Source organism: Sminthopsis crassicaudata, chromosome 2 (genome assembly GCF_048593235.1).
Source record: "Sminthopsis crassicaudata isolate SCR6 chromosome 2, ASM4859323v1, whole genome shotgun sequence".
In the NCBI taxonomy this organism is placed as follows: Eukaryota; Metazoa; Chordata; class Mammalia; order Dasyuromorphia; family Dasyuridae; genus Sminthopsis; species Sminthopsis crassicaudata.
Window position 1 is genome coordinate 633,832,029 of NC_133618.1, and position 19,737 is coordinate 633,851,765.

General features: G+C 46.7%; 1 protein-coding gene across 5 annotated transcripts in view; it reads left to right on the forward strand.

Moving 5' to 3' along the window:
- Nucleotides 1–19,737, forward strand: part of LRRC20 (leucine rich repeat containing 20) — a 45,346-nt gene that overhangs the window by 17,497 nt on the left and 8,112 nt on the right. For all 5 annotated transcript variants that reach the window (XR_012487146.1, XM_074296533.1, XM_074296535.1 and 2 more), the window contains one exon: nucleotides 5,506–5,655. Coding sequence is in view for 4 of the 5 variants with exons in the window: in XM_074296533.1 (XP_074152634.1) it covers nucleotides 5,506–5,655 (150 nt within the window). In the remaining variant the exon portion in view is untranslated. The remainder of the gene's footprint in view (nucleotides 1–5,505; nucleotides 5,656–19,737) is intronic.

A 19,737-nucleotide genomic window follows, 5' to 3' on the forward strand; every position in this document is an offset into this window, starting at 1 on the left:
GTTGCACATTGATTATTAGCTTACAAAGGTATAAGTAACCTGGGTAGATAAACAGCAGTACTAACAATTTACATTCACTTCCCAGTGTTCCTTCTCTGGGTGTAGTTGTTTCTGTCCATCATTGATAAACTGGAAGTGAGTTGGATCTTCTTAATGTTGAAGATTTTCACCTCCATCAGAATACATCCTCATACAGCATTGTTGTTGAAGTGTATAGTGATCTTCTGGTTCTGCTCGTTTCACTCAGCATCAGTTGATGTAAGTCTCTCCAGGCCTCTCTGTATTCCTCCTGCTGGTCATTTCTTACAGAGCAATAATATTCCATAACCTTCATATACCATAATTTACCCAACCATTCTCCAATGGATGGACATCCATTCATCTTCCAGCTTCTAGCTACAACAAAAAGAGCTGCCACAAACATTTTGGCACATACAGGTCCCTTTCCACTCTTTAGTATTTCTTTGGGATATAATCCCAATAGCAGAAATGCTGGGTCAAAGGGTATGCACAGTTTGATAACTTTTTGGGCATAGTTCCAGATTGCTCTCCAGAACGGTTGGATTCTTTCACAGTTCCACCAACAATGTATCAGTGTCCCAGTTTTCCCACATCCCCTCCAACATTCATCATTATTTTTTCCTGTCATCTTAGCCAATCTGACAGGTGTGTAGTGGTATCTCAGAATTGTCTTAATTTGCATTTCTCTGACAAATAGTGATTTGGAACACTTTCATATGAGTGGAAATAGTTTCAATTTCATCATCTGAGAATTGTCTGTTCATATCCTTTGACCATTTATCAATTGGAGAATGGTTTGATTTCTTATAAATTAGGGTCAATTCTCTATATAATTTGGAAATGTGTCTACAGTTATTTTAAATGGTATTTCCTTTTCTATCTTTTGCTTACTGGGCTTTGTGGATAATATATAGAAATGCTGATGATTTATGTGAGTTTATTTTATATCCTTCAACTTTGCTAAAATTGTTAATTGTTTGAATTCAATTCAAGTAGTGTTTTTTAGTTAATTCTCTAGCATTCTCTATATTATCACATCATCTGCAAAAAATAATAATTTCATTTCCTCATTTTACTCTTTAATTCCTTCAATTTCTTTTTCTTCTCATTGCCAGTATTAACATTTTAGTACAATATTGTACTAGTGATGAATAGTGGTGAAACCTTGTTTCGTTGCTTATCTTACTGAGAATGCTTCTAATTTATCCCCCCTACATAAGATGTTTGCTGATGTTTTTAGATGCCTCTGATCATTTTAAGGAAAACTCTATTTATTTCTATACTCTCTAGTATTTTTTTTTTTTTTTTGAGGCTGGGGTTAAGTGACTTGCCCAGGGTCACACAGCTAGGAAATGTTAAGTGTCTGAGATCAGATTTGAACTCGGGTCCTCCTGAATTCAAGGCTGGTGCTCTATCCACTGTGCCACCTAGCTGCCCCTCTCTCTAGTATTTTTAATAGGAATGGGTGCTGTATTTTCTCAAAGATTTTTTCTGCCTCTATTGAGATAATCATAGGATTTCTCTTAGTTTCGTTATTGATAATGATCAATTATGCTGATAGTTTGCCTAATATTGAACTAGCCCTGCATTTATGAGGTAGACGTGGTCATAGTGTATTACTCTAGTGATAAACTGCCATAATCTCTTTGCCAATATTTTATTTAAATTTTTTTGCATGAATATTCCTTAGGGAAATTTGTCTACAATTTTCTTTCTCCATTTTGACACTTTCTGGTTAGGTATCAGCACCATATCTGTGTCATAAAAGGGCTTCCCATTTGGGAAGGGGAGACAGTCCTGAAAGCAATGATAATATGTGTGCTGCTTTAACATTTGTTTATGGATTCTCTATTGTCACATAAGGAAATATCACCCCAAGTTTGTGGTGGAGACGACTGAGGCTGAAGGCAGGTCAAGGCCTTGCCCAAGATCCCACTCTGTCTCAGGCAGGAGTCACAGCTGGGTGTCCTGCTCCCACCACTGCTCCTCCCGGCTGTCTGATCACTTGGCTTCTCATTTCAGAATATATCTCTCCTCTTTCTTCCATTCACTGAATCAGTTCAGGCAACAAAACATTAAAGAGAGGGAAAAACCTGCAGCCATTTAAAAATAGGTATCTTTTATTTTCACAGTTACCTACATTTCTCTCTTCATCCCTCTCAGAGGGTCATCTTATATAATAGGACTTTTTAAAAGAAAAAAAAACTTGAAGGAAGGAGGGAAGGAAGAAAGGAAAGGAGAAAAAGTGAAAAATAGCATGTTTCAGTCTATATTCAAACAATAGCAGTTCTTTTTCTAGAGGCCACTAGAACGCGTCATCATGAGTCTTTTGGGATTGTCTTAGATCATGGTATTGCTGAGAAGAGCTAAGTCTTTTACAGTTCTTTACTGAACAGTATTGCTGTTGCTGTTTACAGTGTTCTCCTGGTTCTGTTCACTTCACCTTGCATCAGTTCGTGTCAGTCTTTCCATGTTTTCCTGAAATTGTCCTGATTGTCATTTCCCACAGCTTTTTTAGCTATTCCCTCAATAGATGGGCATTCCCTCAATTTCCAATTCTTCTCCACAAAAAGAGCTGCCATAAATATTTTTGTACATGTGGGTCCTCTTCCCTTTTAAAAATCTCTTTTGGACATAGTAGAGACACTGCTGGATCAAAGGGTATGCACAGTTTAATGGCCCTTTGGATATTTGGGAGCCAAATTGCTCTCCAGAATGGTTGGATCAGCTCACAACTTCACCAACAGTACATTAGTGTCCCGGTTTTCCCACATCTTCTCCCTTTTTAGTCATATTAGCCATACTGATAGGTGTGAGGTAGAACCTGCATTGTTTTAATGTACATTTCTCTAATCAGTGGTAATTCAGAACATTTTTTCATATGACTGTAGATAGCTTTGATTTCTTTGTCTGAAAACTGCCGTTCCTATCTTTTAACCATTTATCAGTTGGAGACCTCCCACAAATTTTGGGGGGTGAGGTAATTGGAGTTAAGTGACTTGCCCAAGGTCACACAGCCAGTAAGTGAAGTGTCCGAGGCAGGATCTGAACTCGCCTCCCTGATTCCAGGGCCTCTGCTCTCTCCACTGTGCCTTCATTGTTATGTCTGGAGTGTGTAATGCTTCCTTCCCCCTTCATATACTTTCAGCCCTTAAAGAAAAAGGTCATATCTTTGACCCCATTTGCTTGGCCAGGTGCCGGGCTCAGCCCCTGCAGTTCCGGGGCTGCTGCTTACTGAGAGCCAGCTTGGAAGGGGGGCTCTCGGACCAGAGCCAGCCCATAGGACATGGCCCTGCTTCCTTCTTAGAGAGAGTCTAGGAGTCAGTGTCTAAGCCGGAGAGGAGCCCAGAAGGTCACAGTGTTTGCCTTGGTTTCAATGCTGTCTGAGGAATCGAAGCCCAGAGGTCTCTTCTTTTTCTTTCCCTTTCCATTCCTTTCTTTCCCTCCTCGAGGCAAACCAACAAGTATTAAGCACCTACTATATACCAGGCCCTATGCTGAGGGCTGAGGATACAAAGCAGAATCAAAAAGCTTGGTCCTTGTGCTCCAGGAGCTCTGGTATACCCCAAAGCTCTTTCTGCCTTTCATCTCCCGGGGCCTGGGCCCACCATCCTCCATCTTGTCTTCCTGGGAGGACCCCACTGGAGGCCACCCGGCCTGTTGTCCGTTCTTTCTCCACAGGGACTTAGCCTGACATTTATTTACTGAAGAAACATGCGTGTTAAGCAGGTGACTGGTTCTCCCCTATGGGGACTCTTAATTAGGATTACTGAGATAACATTTGTCAGCCTCCCTGCCCTTCCTCAGTGAAAGGTGCCTTAACCATATGAAGGCCTGCCCTGATTAGAGGGGTTGGCCTGTGCCTGCTGCTTTTCCTTTTATAATAATTTTAATTACAAGGATGATTATTCTTTGTGCTCCTAGCACCAGTCTCCAGGGAGTACATAGTCCTACCCACCTGGATCGCACGTCCATGTCAGCTCAAATACTTTGTGACTCAGTTCCTCTCATGACAGTGTTTCTAGGTTCATTGCCATCACCATGTGCTCCAGTCTGTCACTGGCCTCTTGAAATGGGGGGCTTAGAATTGAACTTAGTTTTCCAGATACAAAGTTCCATTCCCTCAGAACTTCTCTAATTCCCAAACTCCCTTCACAGCCATTATCCGCGTTCTTCATCTGGCCCTTGCCCTGTGCCTTTATTTCTTGCAACTGCAAAATAAGAGCTAGACCATAGATACCCAAATGGGTGCCATAGTCAGTCTTTTCTCAGAGGTAGACAGACATATGTGAATTTTTGTTTTTCATACTGGATTTAGAAATTTTTAAAAAGCAAGTTTGAATAACCTAGAATTGGGATTATAAAATATGGTCCCAGCAGATTGGGCAGCTGCTTTTCCTTGTTCTGCCTAAAGATATGACTAGGACAAGGTAGCAATTTCTAATATACCCATAGCCTCTTGTGGTAAGATTCTAGAACGATTCTAGAGTGTGGCAAGTTCTAGAGTAGAAATTCTCAGCCTTTCTGTGAGCTGGCTTCCTTTGGCAGTCTGGTAAAATCTGTGGACTCTTTTTAGAAGAATGACTTGTTGCTTGTATTCATAATCAAAGGAAATGCTCAATTTCAGTTAGAGACTTGTGAAAATAAAGAGATTTTTTTTTTCCTTGTCCAAGTTCACAGACCCCCTGCAATCTGTCCACAGCCTCCTCGGAGATGTGTAGACCTTAGGATCAGAACTCCTGCTCTAGAAGCATAGCAGGGAAGGATTGGCCCAGAATCCCATTTTCACAATGGTAATCTATCTCCCTGAGGGCAGGAACCACATCCACTATACATTTGTGTGTGTCTATGTCCTGTATCTCTGTAGCCTCGCTGGCTAGCAAAGACCCTGGTGTTCAGGGTAGGTCAGGAAGACTCATCTTCCCGAGTGCAGATCCAGCCTCAGGTGCTTCCCAGCTGGGTGACTGTGGGCAAGTCAGTTTCCTCACCTGTAAAATGAGCTGGAGAAGGAAATGGCCAATCACTGTAGTATTTCTGCCAAGAAAACCCCAAATGGGGTCATGATGAGTCAAACAGAGCTGAACAACAGCAGGAAAGAAGGAAGGAAAGGAGGAAGAAAGGGAAGGAGGGAGGGAGGAAGGAGTCCTACATTTACTCTCTGCTTTGTGCCAGGCATTTGGCTGAGCATTTTACCAACATGATCCCATTTGACCCTCATAGTAACAGGAAAATAGGTGCTATTATGGTTTCCATTTGTGATTGGGGAAACTAAGGCAAGGTGAAGTTCCTTGACCAGGTCAGTGCCCAAGGCCAGTTTAGACCCCAGCTCTTGAAGGCTCCGGGCCTGCAGTCTGGGCACTGCCCCCTGGGCTCTCCTCTTCGCCCTGCTGTCCACTGTGTGGGTGACCCGGGGTCCCGGGATGGGGAGGGGTTGTCTGTTCCCTGCTCTCTGTGACTCTGCCCCCTCCCTTCTTCTTGACACAGACTTGGCCGAGTGTAAGCTTGTCTCCTTCCCCATCGGCATCTACAAAGTGCTCCGGAACGTGGCCGAGCACATTCGCATCATCGTCCTGGCCAACAACGAGCTCCAGGCCCTCACCGGCAGGTTCATGAGCACCTTCAGCCAACTCCAAGGTAGGTGCCCAGGCACTGAGGCCCAGAAACGGGGTGTCCCGGTCTCCCTTCAGCTCTCTCCTGGCTGGCAAGTCAGGGGCTCCCGTATCCCGGGCCCAGGGCCCAGATCCTGCCTCCACTGCCTCCACTGTGACCGTGGGTGTGTCCCTTTGGACAGTCACTCAATCAGCATTTTAAAAAATTTTATTTATTTCATTAAACATTTCTCAATTACATGTTAAAAATTTAACAAATATTTAAAAATTTTTGAGTTCCAGATTCCCTCTCCCTTCCTCCCACCCTCCCCATTCCTTTAGAAGGCAAGTGGCTCGAAAGCCCTTGACCTCAGTGTCCTGGGCTGTCTAGTGGGGGGTTTGCATTCCGTGGCCCGTGAGGTCCCTTCTGACTCTGAAACTCTGATCTCATGATCGTCGTCTCCACAACAAGGCAGGGGCTGGGAGAGGAAGGAGCTCTGTTACCCTCCTTGGCTTACAAAGCACTTTAGAGTCTCATCTCAGTTTGGAGAAGGGGGTGCCATGATTCTCCTCATTTTGTGGGGAGGCTCCATAACCAGCCAGGGGTCGCCAGCAGCGACTACATGTCAGTCCATCCTGGATCCTCGCCCCTCTGACTGGCACCCCCGTGGTTTTAGTGCCATGCTGGAAACCTGTCATTGGCTTGTGTGGGCCAGGCGGTGGGGCTCCTTAGGACAGCCTGGGACCCTCAGAAGGACGTGTTCTGCTTTGTGTCCAAACAGGAGCCATTGGAGGCTCCTTCCTGCTTTGGAGATGGCCCTGGAGGCTCCTCCATGGGGGTCCATCCAAGCTTGTTCTGCAGACTGCGCCCCAAAGGGGCCTTGGCCCTTGTAATGGTCCTGCGGATCTGAAGGCCCTGGGCACTGGGAGGGCCCTGTTTTCTCTGCCACTCTGCTTGAGGTCCCCACTGCTCTTGGTGGGGGTGGGGAGAATGTAGCTGTCCCCAAGGGCTGGTCTCTGAGCACAGGAGTGATGGGGGCCAGGGGCCTCTGCTTTGCGGCAGCCCCTGCCCTTGGCTCTCGATGGCAGCATTGCTGTGCCCCTCCTGGGCTGTCTGTGCCCTGGGGGAGAGGGGGCTGGGGCAGTTGTTTGGATTGAGAGCCGGTGGGCAGGCCCTTCAGGGCACCTAGTGCGGCTCGGGTTCAAGATCGTACAAGGAAGACATGTCTGAGGCAGGACAGAGCCCAACCCCCCCTGACGGGGCCTAGCTCTCTGTGCTGTCCTTCGATTCCGCCTCACCAGACTTGGATTCTCTGCACATCCCTAGTGCCGGGTGGCTGCTGGAGCCGCAGGGGTAAGAGCCAAATGGCCGCTCCTCCAGGGGAGGTAGTCTGGGCACCAGGAAGGGGCTGCGGCATACGGGGGGAGAAAGCAGCGAGGGGCCGCCAGTGGGGGCCCGGAAGGCCCGAGGCCAGAGCTGGGCTCAGATGCTCTCCAGCTTGGCGACCCTGGGCTGTTTGCCAGCATCTCCTGGACAATGGCACCCCACTGCAGTGTCTGCCTAGAAAACCTCTTGGACGGGACTGGCAAGACAGGGTCCTAGCCACAGAGAGTCAGAAGCACAAGACATGGTACCGCTCCATGGCAAGGCTCAGCTCCTCCCCCCTCTCCCCCACAGCCCCTTTCACAGGTCAGGACTCTGAGGCCAGGCCAGGGCCCACCCAGGAGCTCGGCTCCAAATCTGGAGAAGGCCTGGGAGACCCTCAGTGTTCGCCCCATGCTCGCCTGATGCCTGAAACGCTGTAATTATGGCTTAATTCTTTGGGCTTAAGACTTTGCTCTCTTTTTAAATGGCTGTGGCCCGGAGAGAGGCAGCATCAGCCTCCCTAGTTTAGCACTGGTGAACTTGCCAGACTTTTTCCCGAGACCGTGTTTATTGTAGTAGGGGGAAGTTCCGGGAGGACTGAGCACTGTTGGGTCTCCCGGGGAGCAGACGTGGTGGTCCTGGTGAGGCTCTGGCGGTGGGAGCCCGGAGCCACCTCCCAGGGTGTTTGGTTCAAACTCTTCCCTTGGACTCTGTCCTTTAAAACTGACCGTGTTAGGGAGCCCTATGGGGGGGAATCCCCTGGGGTGGGGTGGGGGGACCGGGCACAGGCTGAAGGGAGCAGCAAGGTGACAGGGCCCAGAGCTCTGGGCCCCGAGTGCCAGGTGAACCCAGACACTCTTACAATAACCTGTGCAGTGGGGATAGCATCGCCACGAGAGAATCACAGCAAACTGCTCAGCCTTGTCAGCAGTTTGAACCCTTTTGCTAAGCAAATGTTTGGTGATTTCAGCCTCTCTCCCATCCTCCCCCAGGAGTTCCCAGCATTCACTTTTTGACTTCTCCTTTCAGCATCACTTCCTTAGGGGCTAGACCTCAGAGGCTCAGACTTCTCCTGAGCAACTCGAGGGACACCAGCCTCAGTCTCTGCCCTGGGTCACCTTTGGGGGACACACGTGCCGGTGCTAGAGGCTTCCTTTGGACTGGAGAGGGGAGCTGCCCCCTCCGTGCCCTCACCTCCATGCCCTACCCCAGCTCCCTCCTCCCTCAGTTCTTTAGCTGAGTTCTGTAAAGCACAGCTCTGCTTCTGTCTCAGCCAGAACAAGCATCTGCCTTTTGGCTTTCCGAGGTGCTGGGAGGGAAAAAGGCAGAGCCGAGTTCTGCATGCCTTGGGCGGACCGTGGGGAGGGGGTGCTGACTTATTCAGGTGGAGGATGCTTTCTGCTGTTAGTGCGTCAGGGCTGGGGAACTTCTGTCGGGACATCCAGAGGCCGTGAGGTGATTGCGGCTCCGGTTTTGGTCCTTCCATCAGCACTCTGGAGTCAGAGTCCCACAATGTCAGTTTAAGTCCTCGCTTCTGCCCCCGGCTGGCTCTGTGACCTCTCCTCTCAAAGGGAGGCGGTTCTACCCGGGGACCTTTAAGACCTCCTCCAGTTCTATGTCTCCTTTGCTGTACCTTCCTCCAGCTCAAGTCACTCACCACGGGGGTTCCTCGAGGTCTGTCCAAGGTCTCGGTTCCCTCCGAGTTCTCTCACTTGGCGATCTCGTCAGCTCTCACGAGCTCAGTTATCATCTAATAGAAACCAGAGAGTGAGTTTGCCTTTGGATGTCCATCAGTTGGAGAATGACTAAGCTCTGGTATATGAAGGTTATGGAATGTTATTGCTCTGTAAGAAATGACCAGCAGGAGGAATACAGAGAGGCTTGGAGAGACTGACATCAACTGATGCTGAGGGAAATGAGCAGGACCAGGAGATCGTTGTACATGGCAACAACTAGATTGTGCAACGTGCTCTTCTCAACAATGAGATGATTCAGGCCAGTTCCCTTGGACTTGGGGTGGAGAGAACCATCTGCACCCAGAGACAGGATTGTGGGGCCTGAATAACACAGGTTGTTGTTTGCTTCCCCTCCCCCCATTTTTTTTCCTTTTTGATCCAATTTTTCTTGTGCAGCATAATTATGGAAATGTATAGTAGAATTGCACGGGTTTAACCTATATTGCATTACTTGCCATCTAGCTATGCCCTAACCCTAAAATATATGCCTCCTGACTCTAACCCTAAATGCATTCCAGACTAACCTTAACCTGACTCTCGAGCTATTTTGTAGCTTTTTATTTTCAAAAAAATATGTATAGATAGTTTTTAAACATTCACCCTTGTAAAACCTTGTGTTCCAAAATTTTTTCTCCTCCCTTTGCCCCACCCCCTCCCTTAGATGGCAAGCAATCCAATATATTTAAAACATGTACAATTCTTCTATGTATATTTCCACATTTATCATACTGCATAAGAAAAAACAGATCAAAAAGGGGGAAAAGTGAGGGAAAAAAACAACAACAAGCAAACAACAACAGAAAAGGTAAAAATACAATGTTGTGCTCCACATTCAGTCCCCATGGTCCTCTCTCTGGGTGCAGATGACTCTCTCCATCCCGAGTCCATTGGAATTGGCCTGAAGCACCTCACTGTTGAAAAGAGCCACGTCCGTCAGAATTGATCATCACGTAATCTTGTTACTGTGTGCAATGTGCTCATTTCATTTAGCATCAGTTGAGGTAAGTCTTTCCAGACTTTTCTGAAATTATCCTCCTGATCATTTCTTATAGGACAATAATATCCCGTTCCATTCATATACCATAATTTATTCAGCCATTCTCCAGCTGTTGGGCATCCACTCAGTTCCTTGCCACTACAAAAAGGGCTACACTTTTGCACATGTGTCTCCTTTTGTCTTTTTTATAATCTCTTTGGGATACAGGCCCCATAGAGACATCACTGGATAAAAGGGTCTAAACAGTTTGAAAGCCCTTTGGACATAGTTCAAATTGCTTTTCAGAATGGTTGGATCATTTCACAACTTCACCAACAAGGTATCAGGTCCCAGTTTTCCCACATTCCCTCCAACAATTGTCATTATCTTTTCCTGTCATCTTAACCAATCTGAAAGGTGTGTAATAGTACCCCAGCATGGTCTTAATTTGCATTTCTTTTATCAATAGTGACTTAGAGCAATAAAAAAAGTATTATTAGACTTCTTAAAAAATAAATGATAGAAAAGACAAAGTACAAAAAATGTTTTTAAATTAAAAAAAGAAAAAATAAATGTGCCATGAAAGTCCTTACACCATGCTTGGCATAGAGAGGCGGGAAAATGTAAAAACCAGAAGGAAACTACAATTCTTATTTGCTTTCCTGAGCTTGTAGGTTCACAATTCACTCGCCTTCCACTTCAGACTCAGATTCTTCTCCTGCATTCTTGAGCCACTTGACAATTTTTTTCATTTGCTCAAGAAAGACACTTTTCCCCTTTGCTGCACGGTACATCTTATACCACTTCAAAATGAAGAAGAAGCCAAGTCAGCATGGTCAGTTTGTTTTCTCTCAGTCTCTGAAAAACCCTTTTAGAAAAGCTGCGGCTTCTAAACTTCTTCCTCAAATCCCTTCCCAAGGTATTTGTATCGTTGATTAACTTGTTGAATACCTGAGCAAAGGTGAGCATGGTCTCTGTAAATACACAGCCATTCATACACACTCTGTCCCCTGCCAGTGCATCCCCTGGGGCCAGCGTGCTGCCAGCCATCAGAATGTCAAGAACTGTTCCTCCATATCAGCCATAGTCTAGTTTTGCCCCAGGAGTGGAGTGGAAGTGTCTGATTCGCGGCTCCAGCAGGGATGAGATGGGCTCCCCAGAATCTCTTGTAGATTGTACGTATCTTACTATTGAAATGTAAAACAGCTTCTTGGGGCAGGATGGGCCAGCCACCCCTAGACGTTCTCCATAAGGTGGGTCCCCAGAAGAGCTGGCCCTCCCCAAAAAAGGTTTCCCTTCCTTGCCTTCTCTTTGGTTTGGCCTCACAGAGGTAAGATGGCCGGCTCTCTCCCGCTTCTGGCGAGTCACAACTTGTTGACCAAACCGGACGGGATGAGGAGGGGGCCCATCTCATTGCCAGTGTTGAGTAGTAGTTCTTCTGTGGCCATCAGCAGTGTCTCGAGGGTCTCACTTCTGTCGGGACATAGTCTTGCTGACCCAGATTTCAGCTCCGCTTATTTCAGGCAGCACGTGGGCCAGGGTTCCTCGCTGGGAAGCCAGTGCTGGCACTTGGGTGACATTTGCCTCCATGTGGGATCCCAGTGACCCATCCCGATGCCCTTCTGTTTCCCATTCTAATGGGTATCATCTGATCTCCACAGCTCTTCCTCCTCGCGTCGTCCTCCAAGATTGCCTCTGATTGATTCTGTGGGTGGTTCTTGTTCACATGCCAACCCCCGTTAAATTGTACTCTCACAGCTTGACCTGGCGCCTTCCCTAGAAACCCTTAAGAAAAGCTTCCTGTTGGGTGATCACGAGTCTCTCCTCGCTGCCCAGTTCCTCCAACCCCTTGTTGCCCCCGTGTCCTTCCAGGTCATAGGCTTCTAGTTAAAGCTGGGGGAAGCCGTCTGGTCTGGCTTCCTCATTTGACAGGTGCAGAGACTGAGGTCCCCAAGAGGGCCGAAGGAGCCCCAGGTTCCACTAAAGGGACAAAAGCAGGATTTAAACTCTGGTTATTTCTAACATAAAGTCGTAAGGATCAAATGTGATTGTGTGGAAAGCCGGGGCTTCCCACTTTAGAGCTCCTGTTTCCTTCTCTAATCCCAGCCTCCTGTCTCAACAGGACTAGAATTCCTTCTCAGGCCCCAAGGAATCTTCACTGGGCCATGAAGTGAGAGGAGTAGCTCTGAAGTCATCTTTATGCCTTTCCTCTAAGGGCTTCTTTTTTTCTTACTTTATTTAGTTGTTTTTTTGTTTGTTTTGTTGTCTTTAATGAACAAGCACTTTTTCTTTTCTTTTTTTGTTATAGCTTTTTTATTTATAAGATATGTGCATGGGTCATTTTTCAGCATTGACAATTGGAAAACATTTTGTTTCAACTTTTCCCCTCCTTCCTCCCACCCCCTCCCTTAGATGGCAGGTAGTCCCATACATGTTAAATATGTGAAAGTATATGTTAAACACAATATATGTATACATATCCATATAGTTATTTTGCTGCACAAGAAAAATCAGACTTAGAAATAAGGTAAAAACAACCTGAGAAGGAAAACAAAAATGCAAGCAGACAAAAACAGGAGTGGAAATGCTGTGTTGTGATCCACACTCATTTCCCATAGTTCTTTCACTGGGAAACACTTACTTTTCTCTCCCATCCCTCCCTTCTTTATTTTCCTTCCGTCTATCAGTATTGAGCACCTACTGGGTACCAAGGCAGGATGCTAGGATGGAAAGACAGAAGTACAAAGAAGGAAACAACTCTTGCTCCTAAAGAACTTGCCTTCTACTTGGGGAGGGACCATGGGGAAGTCTGTATGGCAAAAAATTAATAAATGTGAGTGTCATCTTCCGTCTGAGTGAAGGAGGCAGCTCAGATTTTACAGAGGTGGAAAACAAAATGGAGCTGTTGCAAGAAAAATCTCTGTTAGGACTTCCCCCTAATCAGAATAAGGGGGCAAAAAGGAGCTTCATGGGCCAAGTCCCCAAGCTCAGGCTGCTAAAGACAGATTTCTGTAAGTAGAGAAGGCCTTTGTGCCAGGTTGGGAATCACAAGGGCTGGACTTACTCGCTGGCTGGGTGACTTTCAGCATAGTTAGAGTTAATGTTGGGAAGGGATCTCAAAAGTTTGGGGTCACAGACCAGTGTCGGGAAGTGTCGCAAAAGAATTTGCAGGCTTGAACCTATATCCAAGTCAAGGGGCAAAGTTTATTGGAATGGTAACGTTAATTGAAGCAGGCTAAGTTCCAAAAGAATTTAGCAAAGGACCCAAGAGAAAAGAGACAGATTTATAGTACAAAGTTGATCAAAGTTTCTTGTAATATATTTGCTAATTTTATGGCTTACAGGCAGGCTTGAGGGGTGCTCTATTTAGTATTGTCTCAGGAACTTGTTTATCCCTGACCAACAGATTATCTGACAGTCAGCAATGTTTGCAGGGCTCTCCTAAGGCCAGAAGACTGAAATCATTCACAGACCGATTGTTAGAACAATAGCATTCTTAGGTCAGAGGGCCTCAGGATCACTGGCATATCTCTAAATCTAAGGGAAGAAAGATATTTCTAGGCCAGAGGACTTTTATGATCATTGACAGACAGATTGCCAGAAAAATAGCACTCCAAGGGTATGGGGACACCTCGAGATCACAGATTCCAAAGCCAGAAGATTTTAGAGTCACTGATAAAACAGAAGCACCCCAAGGTCAGGGGGACCTCCCTAGTGCTGTCTCCCCTAGAAACTACACTCCTCTATTGGAGGCCAATTCTGGAGGGGATCTCTGGTGAGAAGGGTCCCTGGGCAGCCCCTCGCCTTACAGAGGCCCGTCCCATATCCTTGGCAGAAGCAGGGTGGGGTCAGGCAGGTCACAGAGTTCCCCCCAACAATTCAGCACTGGCCGTTTCAGTCGTGTTTATTCTTGGTAACCCCTGTGGTGTTTTCCTGGCAAAGAGGATGACACACAGGGTCAAAGCTAGTCTGTGCCTCATGGAGATGAGGCTTCCTGACTCCAGGCCTGGCGCCCTGGGCACCCCAGTGCCCCCTTGCTGCACTGATCAGTGGCGGGAGGCGGGTCACTCAGCGAGTGCCAGTGCTCTGGCTGTTGTCCGTCATTGTGCAGCAGCAGAGTCTGCCATTCTCCTTCTGGACTGTAGATGGCATTAGAGCTCACTGAAAATGCCAGCCTTCCCTCCTCTGTGCGTGCATGTGATCACATGCCAATCAGCCCCACTGGGACTGGTGGCAGAATATGCAAGTCACCGCCAGGGCACACAGAATGCTGAAAGGTCACTAAAATAAGGCTGGGAATCAGAGTCTTTGGAAACCTTGCAGAACTGCTGGAGGGATTGTCCTTGTCTGACCTTCTGTGCCATGCTGTGCACAGTGACTCTCTGACCAGCTCAGTCCCCTGCTCAGAAATCTCAGCTGGCTCCCCAGGGCTGGAGGGGGAACAGGGGACTGCAGGGCTTGGCTCCTGGCGACTGGACACTCCTGCAGGGCAGGGACGGCCTTTTGCCTTTTGTATCCACATGATGCAGAGCACCTTTTCATATGACTATAAATGGCTTTGATTTCTTCATCTGAAAATTGTGTGTTCATATCCTTTGACCATTTATCAGTTGGGGAATGACTTGTATTATAAATCTGAGTCCTTTATATATTTTAGAAATGAGGCTTTTATCAGAAACACTGGGTGTAAATTTTTTCCCTAGCTTTGTGCTTCCCTTTTAATCTGGGCTGCATTGGTTTTATTTGTACCCAACCTTTTAAATTTAATATAATCAGAATTATCCATTTCATAATGTTCTCTGGTTTTTCCTTTGACTAAAATTTCTCCCTTGTCCAGAGATCTGAGAGGTAGTCTATGCCTTGTTCTGCTGATTTACTTATAGTATCACCCTTTATGTCTAAATCATGAACTCATTTCAACCTTATCTCGCCTAACCAGCCTTCTGCCCTGTTATTTACCTCTGGATAGCTATAGATATGTCTCTCTAGTGGTGGAAATACATACACACGCATATTATATATATATTTATGTACATATATATGGGGAGAGAGATGGAGATGTACTTGAGTGCACACACATGCATAATATCTTTAATTGTAGATATACGTGTATGCTTGTCTGTGTTTCCCTGGTACAAGGTAAGTTCTGGGAGATGAGGGATTTAGCCTTTGCCTTTGTACCCCCAGTACCCAACAAAGTCCCTGACACATAATAGGCACTTCATAACTGGTGAATTATTGCTTGACAGAGAACTGGAAGAGACCTTAGAGACCCACTAGGCTGCCTCCCTAAAACATGCACACTTCCTACCACATCTCCTGAGTAGTCATCCAGTCCTTGCTTCAAGACTTCTAGAGACAGGCGGCTCACTACCTCACAAGGAAGCTTATTCTTTTTTTGGGACTATTCTAATTGTTTAAAACAAAATCTTCCTTATACTGACCTGCAAAAAAAACCCGGAAGAATATTTTTTGCTCTTGAGTACTATGGCACTATGGCATCCAAGAAATTTTAGATAAAGAATCTCTCCAAGAGATCCTTTGCCGTTCAAAGGAAATTCCCAGAAATCCCAGACTAGAAATTCCCCACAATGCAAAGTGGGGAGAAAAAAAATCTCAGAGGATGAATCTCCATATAGTTAGTGATTACCAAAAAAAAAACAAAAAAAACAAAAACAACCAGTGTAACAGTGACACGGAGTGGCTGCTTCCATTGATAGTGCTCACACCTCTCATCTGGACTTGGAGACAGACAGCTTCTCACTTGCTGGGCTGGCTTGATTGCTCTAATTTACTCTCCTGCTAGTAGGACCAGTTTCCCCATCACAATGCAGTTACTGTCAATTCTCTCAATTTTCAAGTTCTCTATTGAGGAGAAATAACACTCCTGTATTCACCACTTCAGTTCTTGAGCTCCCACCAATATATTTCTAAGGATACAATAGATACTGTAAATAATAATGCTTTTAGATCTTAAACATAACTTTACTCAATAAAGTAAGAGAAATAAAATATATTGATATATTTTTAAAATGCATAAATAATTAATACATCATAATTCACATGTAAATCTAGATCCCATTCCTACTAATTATTTACCAGTAGGAAAAAGCTCAGCGAGGCTCCTGTCCTTTCTGCCCACCCCTAATGCACTCAGGTATCGTTCACATGTTCCTTTAGAGAGGTGGCAGGGAAAGCGAGATGCTCAAACTAATTCATGCTCTTACTAAGTAAGAGGAGCACCTCTCTTAGTCCTGCCAAGTACTTTTCCACGATAAAGAGGATGCTTCTTGGTCTAGATGAATCTCGGGTTGGTGAGCTCTTTGGGAGGAGGGAAGGAAGCCTTCCTTACGGCTGTTAAATCATACTGGTCCTGATTCAAGATTGACCGTGGGATCCTGACTTTCCCAAGATCCTGCAGCCCACAGAGAAGTCCTCCAGCCCTTTGGAGACTTGAGTAAGAAATCTGTTACATACCAAACTGGGCAGGTTGTTTTATTCCAAGGCACTCTTTTAGGGCAAGCAGTGAAGCTTCTTAAATAGGGCAATGGTGTGGTCAGACAATACCGGCTGGGTGACTGTATGTGGTGCCTTCTGGTATTCCTTCTTCTGCAAGCTCCAAGCCCCGAGTCAGGGGCTGGGGGTGGGGTAGACAGCCACTCCTCAGGGTTCTTGGTGGTCTCTGTTAGAAATAATCAATAGAAATGATCTTTCATCATCAAAGGGACGCCTGCTCCCTGGATGTGAGATGTTGATGGAAACAGTGATGGGAAGATCCAGAGGCTCCCTGTGATGGAGCCCGAAGGAAGAAAGCTACAGTGGCCATCAGCTCTCCAGGCTAATCAGACTTCTAGATCTTGTCTTCAGGGGGAGGGAGGAGAGATTGGGTGGCTCTCAAACTTATCTGTGTAAGAGGAGAGATTGGGTGGCTCTCAAACTGTGGTGTGTAAGGAAATGTTGTAGCCAAAATATCGTGACTTAATATCCCAAACTGGGATGGAACCCCATTCGTTAGGACCATTTTGGTCGGGAAGTGGTGGGACATGAACGTGGAGGCTTGGCTGATGTGGATTTCTGTGTCATCAGATCCAGCCTGCTAGATGTGAGTTAGAATTCTGTGGAGTGATCTCAGCCCCTTCCCACTTTAGGATTCTGGGACTAGATTTCAGCCATTAAGCAGATAAGTGGCTTCCAGGATTCTCACATTGAAGATACAAAGAGAAAATCAAGGCCGTCGGAGCCCGGTAAAGTGCTTCTTTTCCTGGGGGTGGAATGTGTTCTCAGAAGTGTATGCACAAGAGATGGGCAGTAGCTGGGGCTCCTGGGACCTTGAAGGAGGCCATGCTTATGGGGACCAGGTTGAAGGGACCCAGGGTTCTAAGAGAAGGAGGTAAGCAGGAAGAGCACCCTCCATGTGGAGTCAGGCTGTGCAAGGGGCTGGGGGCTGGAGATGTCACACTGTGAGTGAGGAAGGGCAAATCGGGGAGTTCGGTAGGAGGCTAAAGTGGAGAATACAGCGGGGGTAATTAGGCTGGAGCCAGAGGGGATTTGATCTTTGACACTGGAAGCCAGGGAGCTTTGGGAAGCTTTTTGTGGCTAAACCTGTTCTTTTAAGAATTTTATCTAAGCTTTTGTGTGGAGAATAGATAGGGGAAGGAAAAGCTGGGATTCATGGAGTCCAATTAGAATGCTATTGCTAAGGCAGCTGCTGTGGATAGACAGCTCAGAAGTCAGGAGGATCTGAGTTCAAATGTGAATGCAAACGTGATCCTGGTGAAGTCACTTAATCCCAGCTGCCTCAGCAAAGAAATAAAGAGAGAAGGGAGGAAGAAACGAAAGGAGGAAGCATTGGAGATGATGTTGAGTAGCAAGATTGACACGTCCTGGCCACTGCTTCACTTTGGGGAAGGGGAGTTGTAGAGAGGCAGCAGTCAAGGATGACCTGAAGTAGTGAGCCGAGGTCAAAGAAAAAGGCCAGCTGGAGCCAGGTTTTGAAGCAATTTCAGTGCTAAGCAAAGGACTTTGTATTTTATCCTATGGGCCATGGGAAGCTATTCTAGAGTAATGAAATGTCAAGATCAGGCCTGTACTTTAGGGAGCCCCGTGTATCGGCATGTACTGGAGGCTGGGTGTGAGGTGGGGATGACTGTTCCCTTCATGGGAGGGGGATGAGATGGTAAGTGCGCAGAGAGCAGAGGTGGATGATGGGCGGGATGGGGCAAGAGAATTGGAAGAGCAAGAGGTGAGAAGGAAAAACTGAATGACTTCTAGATTGAAACTTCGGTAACAGAGAATGGTAATGTTCTTGACAGGTATAGGGAGAAAGTACGGAGTTCTCAATCAAATAAGTCAACATTTATTAGATACCTACTGTGTGCCCTACAAGGGCAGGCAGGTGGATGGCGGAGTGAATCAGGTCCAGGCTTGGAATCAAGAAGAACTGAGTTCAAACGTGACCTCGGGTGCTTAAGAGCGCTGACTCTGGGCAAGCCACTTGGCCTATTTGCCTCAGTTTCCTCCTCTGTAAATGAGCTGGAGAAGGACATGGCAGAGGTCCCAGCATCCCTGCCAAATAAACCCCCAATGGGGTCACGAGGAGTTGGACGTGACTGAAACAACTGAATGACAGCAACGTGGCAGGCACTGTGCCTTTGGGGGGATAAGAAGGAAAAGAGCCTGCCGAGGCTTACAATCTAATGGAGAAAGGACACCAAAACTTATACAAAGCAAGTGGTACAGAGCAAAAATGACAAGTAATTAACAGAGAGAAACCCCTGGATTAAAGGGAGATAAGTAGTTACTGTTATGTAGGTGCCGGTAGGTGCAGGGTTGGGGGGGGGGCATTCCAGGCCCAGGGAGGGCCAGAGAGAAAGCCAAAAGAGGAAGGGACCAGTTGCTGGGAGGCCAGTGTCTCTGGGTCAGAGGGGACCTGTCAGGGACTAAGATATCCAAAACCTGGAAAGGAGAGGAGGGTGTGGTATCGGCAGTGTTGGGAGGCCCCCAGAGCTGTGTATGCATGTGCTTCCACTTCTGCAGGGCTGGGTCAGGCAAGGGAGGAGCTCCAGAACAAACCCAAGGGCCTGAGTCAGGGAGGCCTGGCTGAGGGCAGCACCCTGGACAGCTCCACAGGTCCTCTGCTGGGGTCCCATGCGGGCAGTGAGCTGACCTTGGAGTCAGGCCTTCTTTTTCTGGGGGATGGTGAGTTTCTTCTTCTGAAGGCTCCAAACCCTGAGTCAGGCAGGGGCTGGGGGTGGGGTGGACAGCCACTCCTCGGGGTTCTTGGTGGTCTCTGTTAGAAATAACAGAAATGATCTTTCATCATCAAAGGGATGCCTGCTCCCTGGATGTGAGATGCTGATGGAAAAGTGACAGGAAGAGCCTTGAAGATCCAGAGGCTCCCTGTGGCAGAGCCCAAAGGAAGAAGGCCACCGAGTGGCCGGCCGTCAGCTCTCCAGGCTAATCAGACTTCTAGATCTTGTCTTCAGGGGGAGGGAGGAGAGGTTGGGAGGCTCTCAAAGGGCTCATCAGTGGTGTGTAAGGAAATGTAGCCAGAACAGCTGGAACTGGCATAAGTCACCTCACTGTTGAAAAGAGCCATGTCTGTCAGAACTGATCACTGTATAATCTTGTTGCCATGGACAACGATCTCCTGGTCCTGCTCACTTCACTCAGCATCAGTTTCATGTCAGTCTCTCCAGGCCTCTCTGTATCCATCCTGCTGGTCGTTTCTTACAGAGCAATAATATTCCATAACCTTCATACGCCATAACTCATTCAGCCACTCTCCAACTGGTGGGCAGCCACTTGCTTCCAATTTTTTGCTACCGTAAAAAGAGCTACTACAGATGTTTTCGCACATTTGGTCTATTCCCCTTATTCCCTTATTCCCTCTGGAATACAGGCCCAGTAGAGGCACTGCTGGAACCTCAGCTTCTTCATCTATAAAAATGAGGATAATGATAACAACCCCATTTATAAAGTCCCTTAAGGTTTGAAAACGTCTTTAGGCCACAACCCTGTGAGGTGGGTGCTATTAATATTCTTGATTCA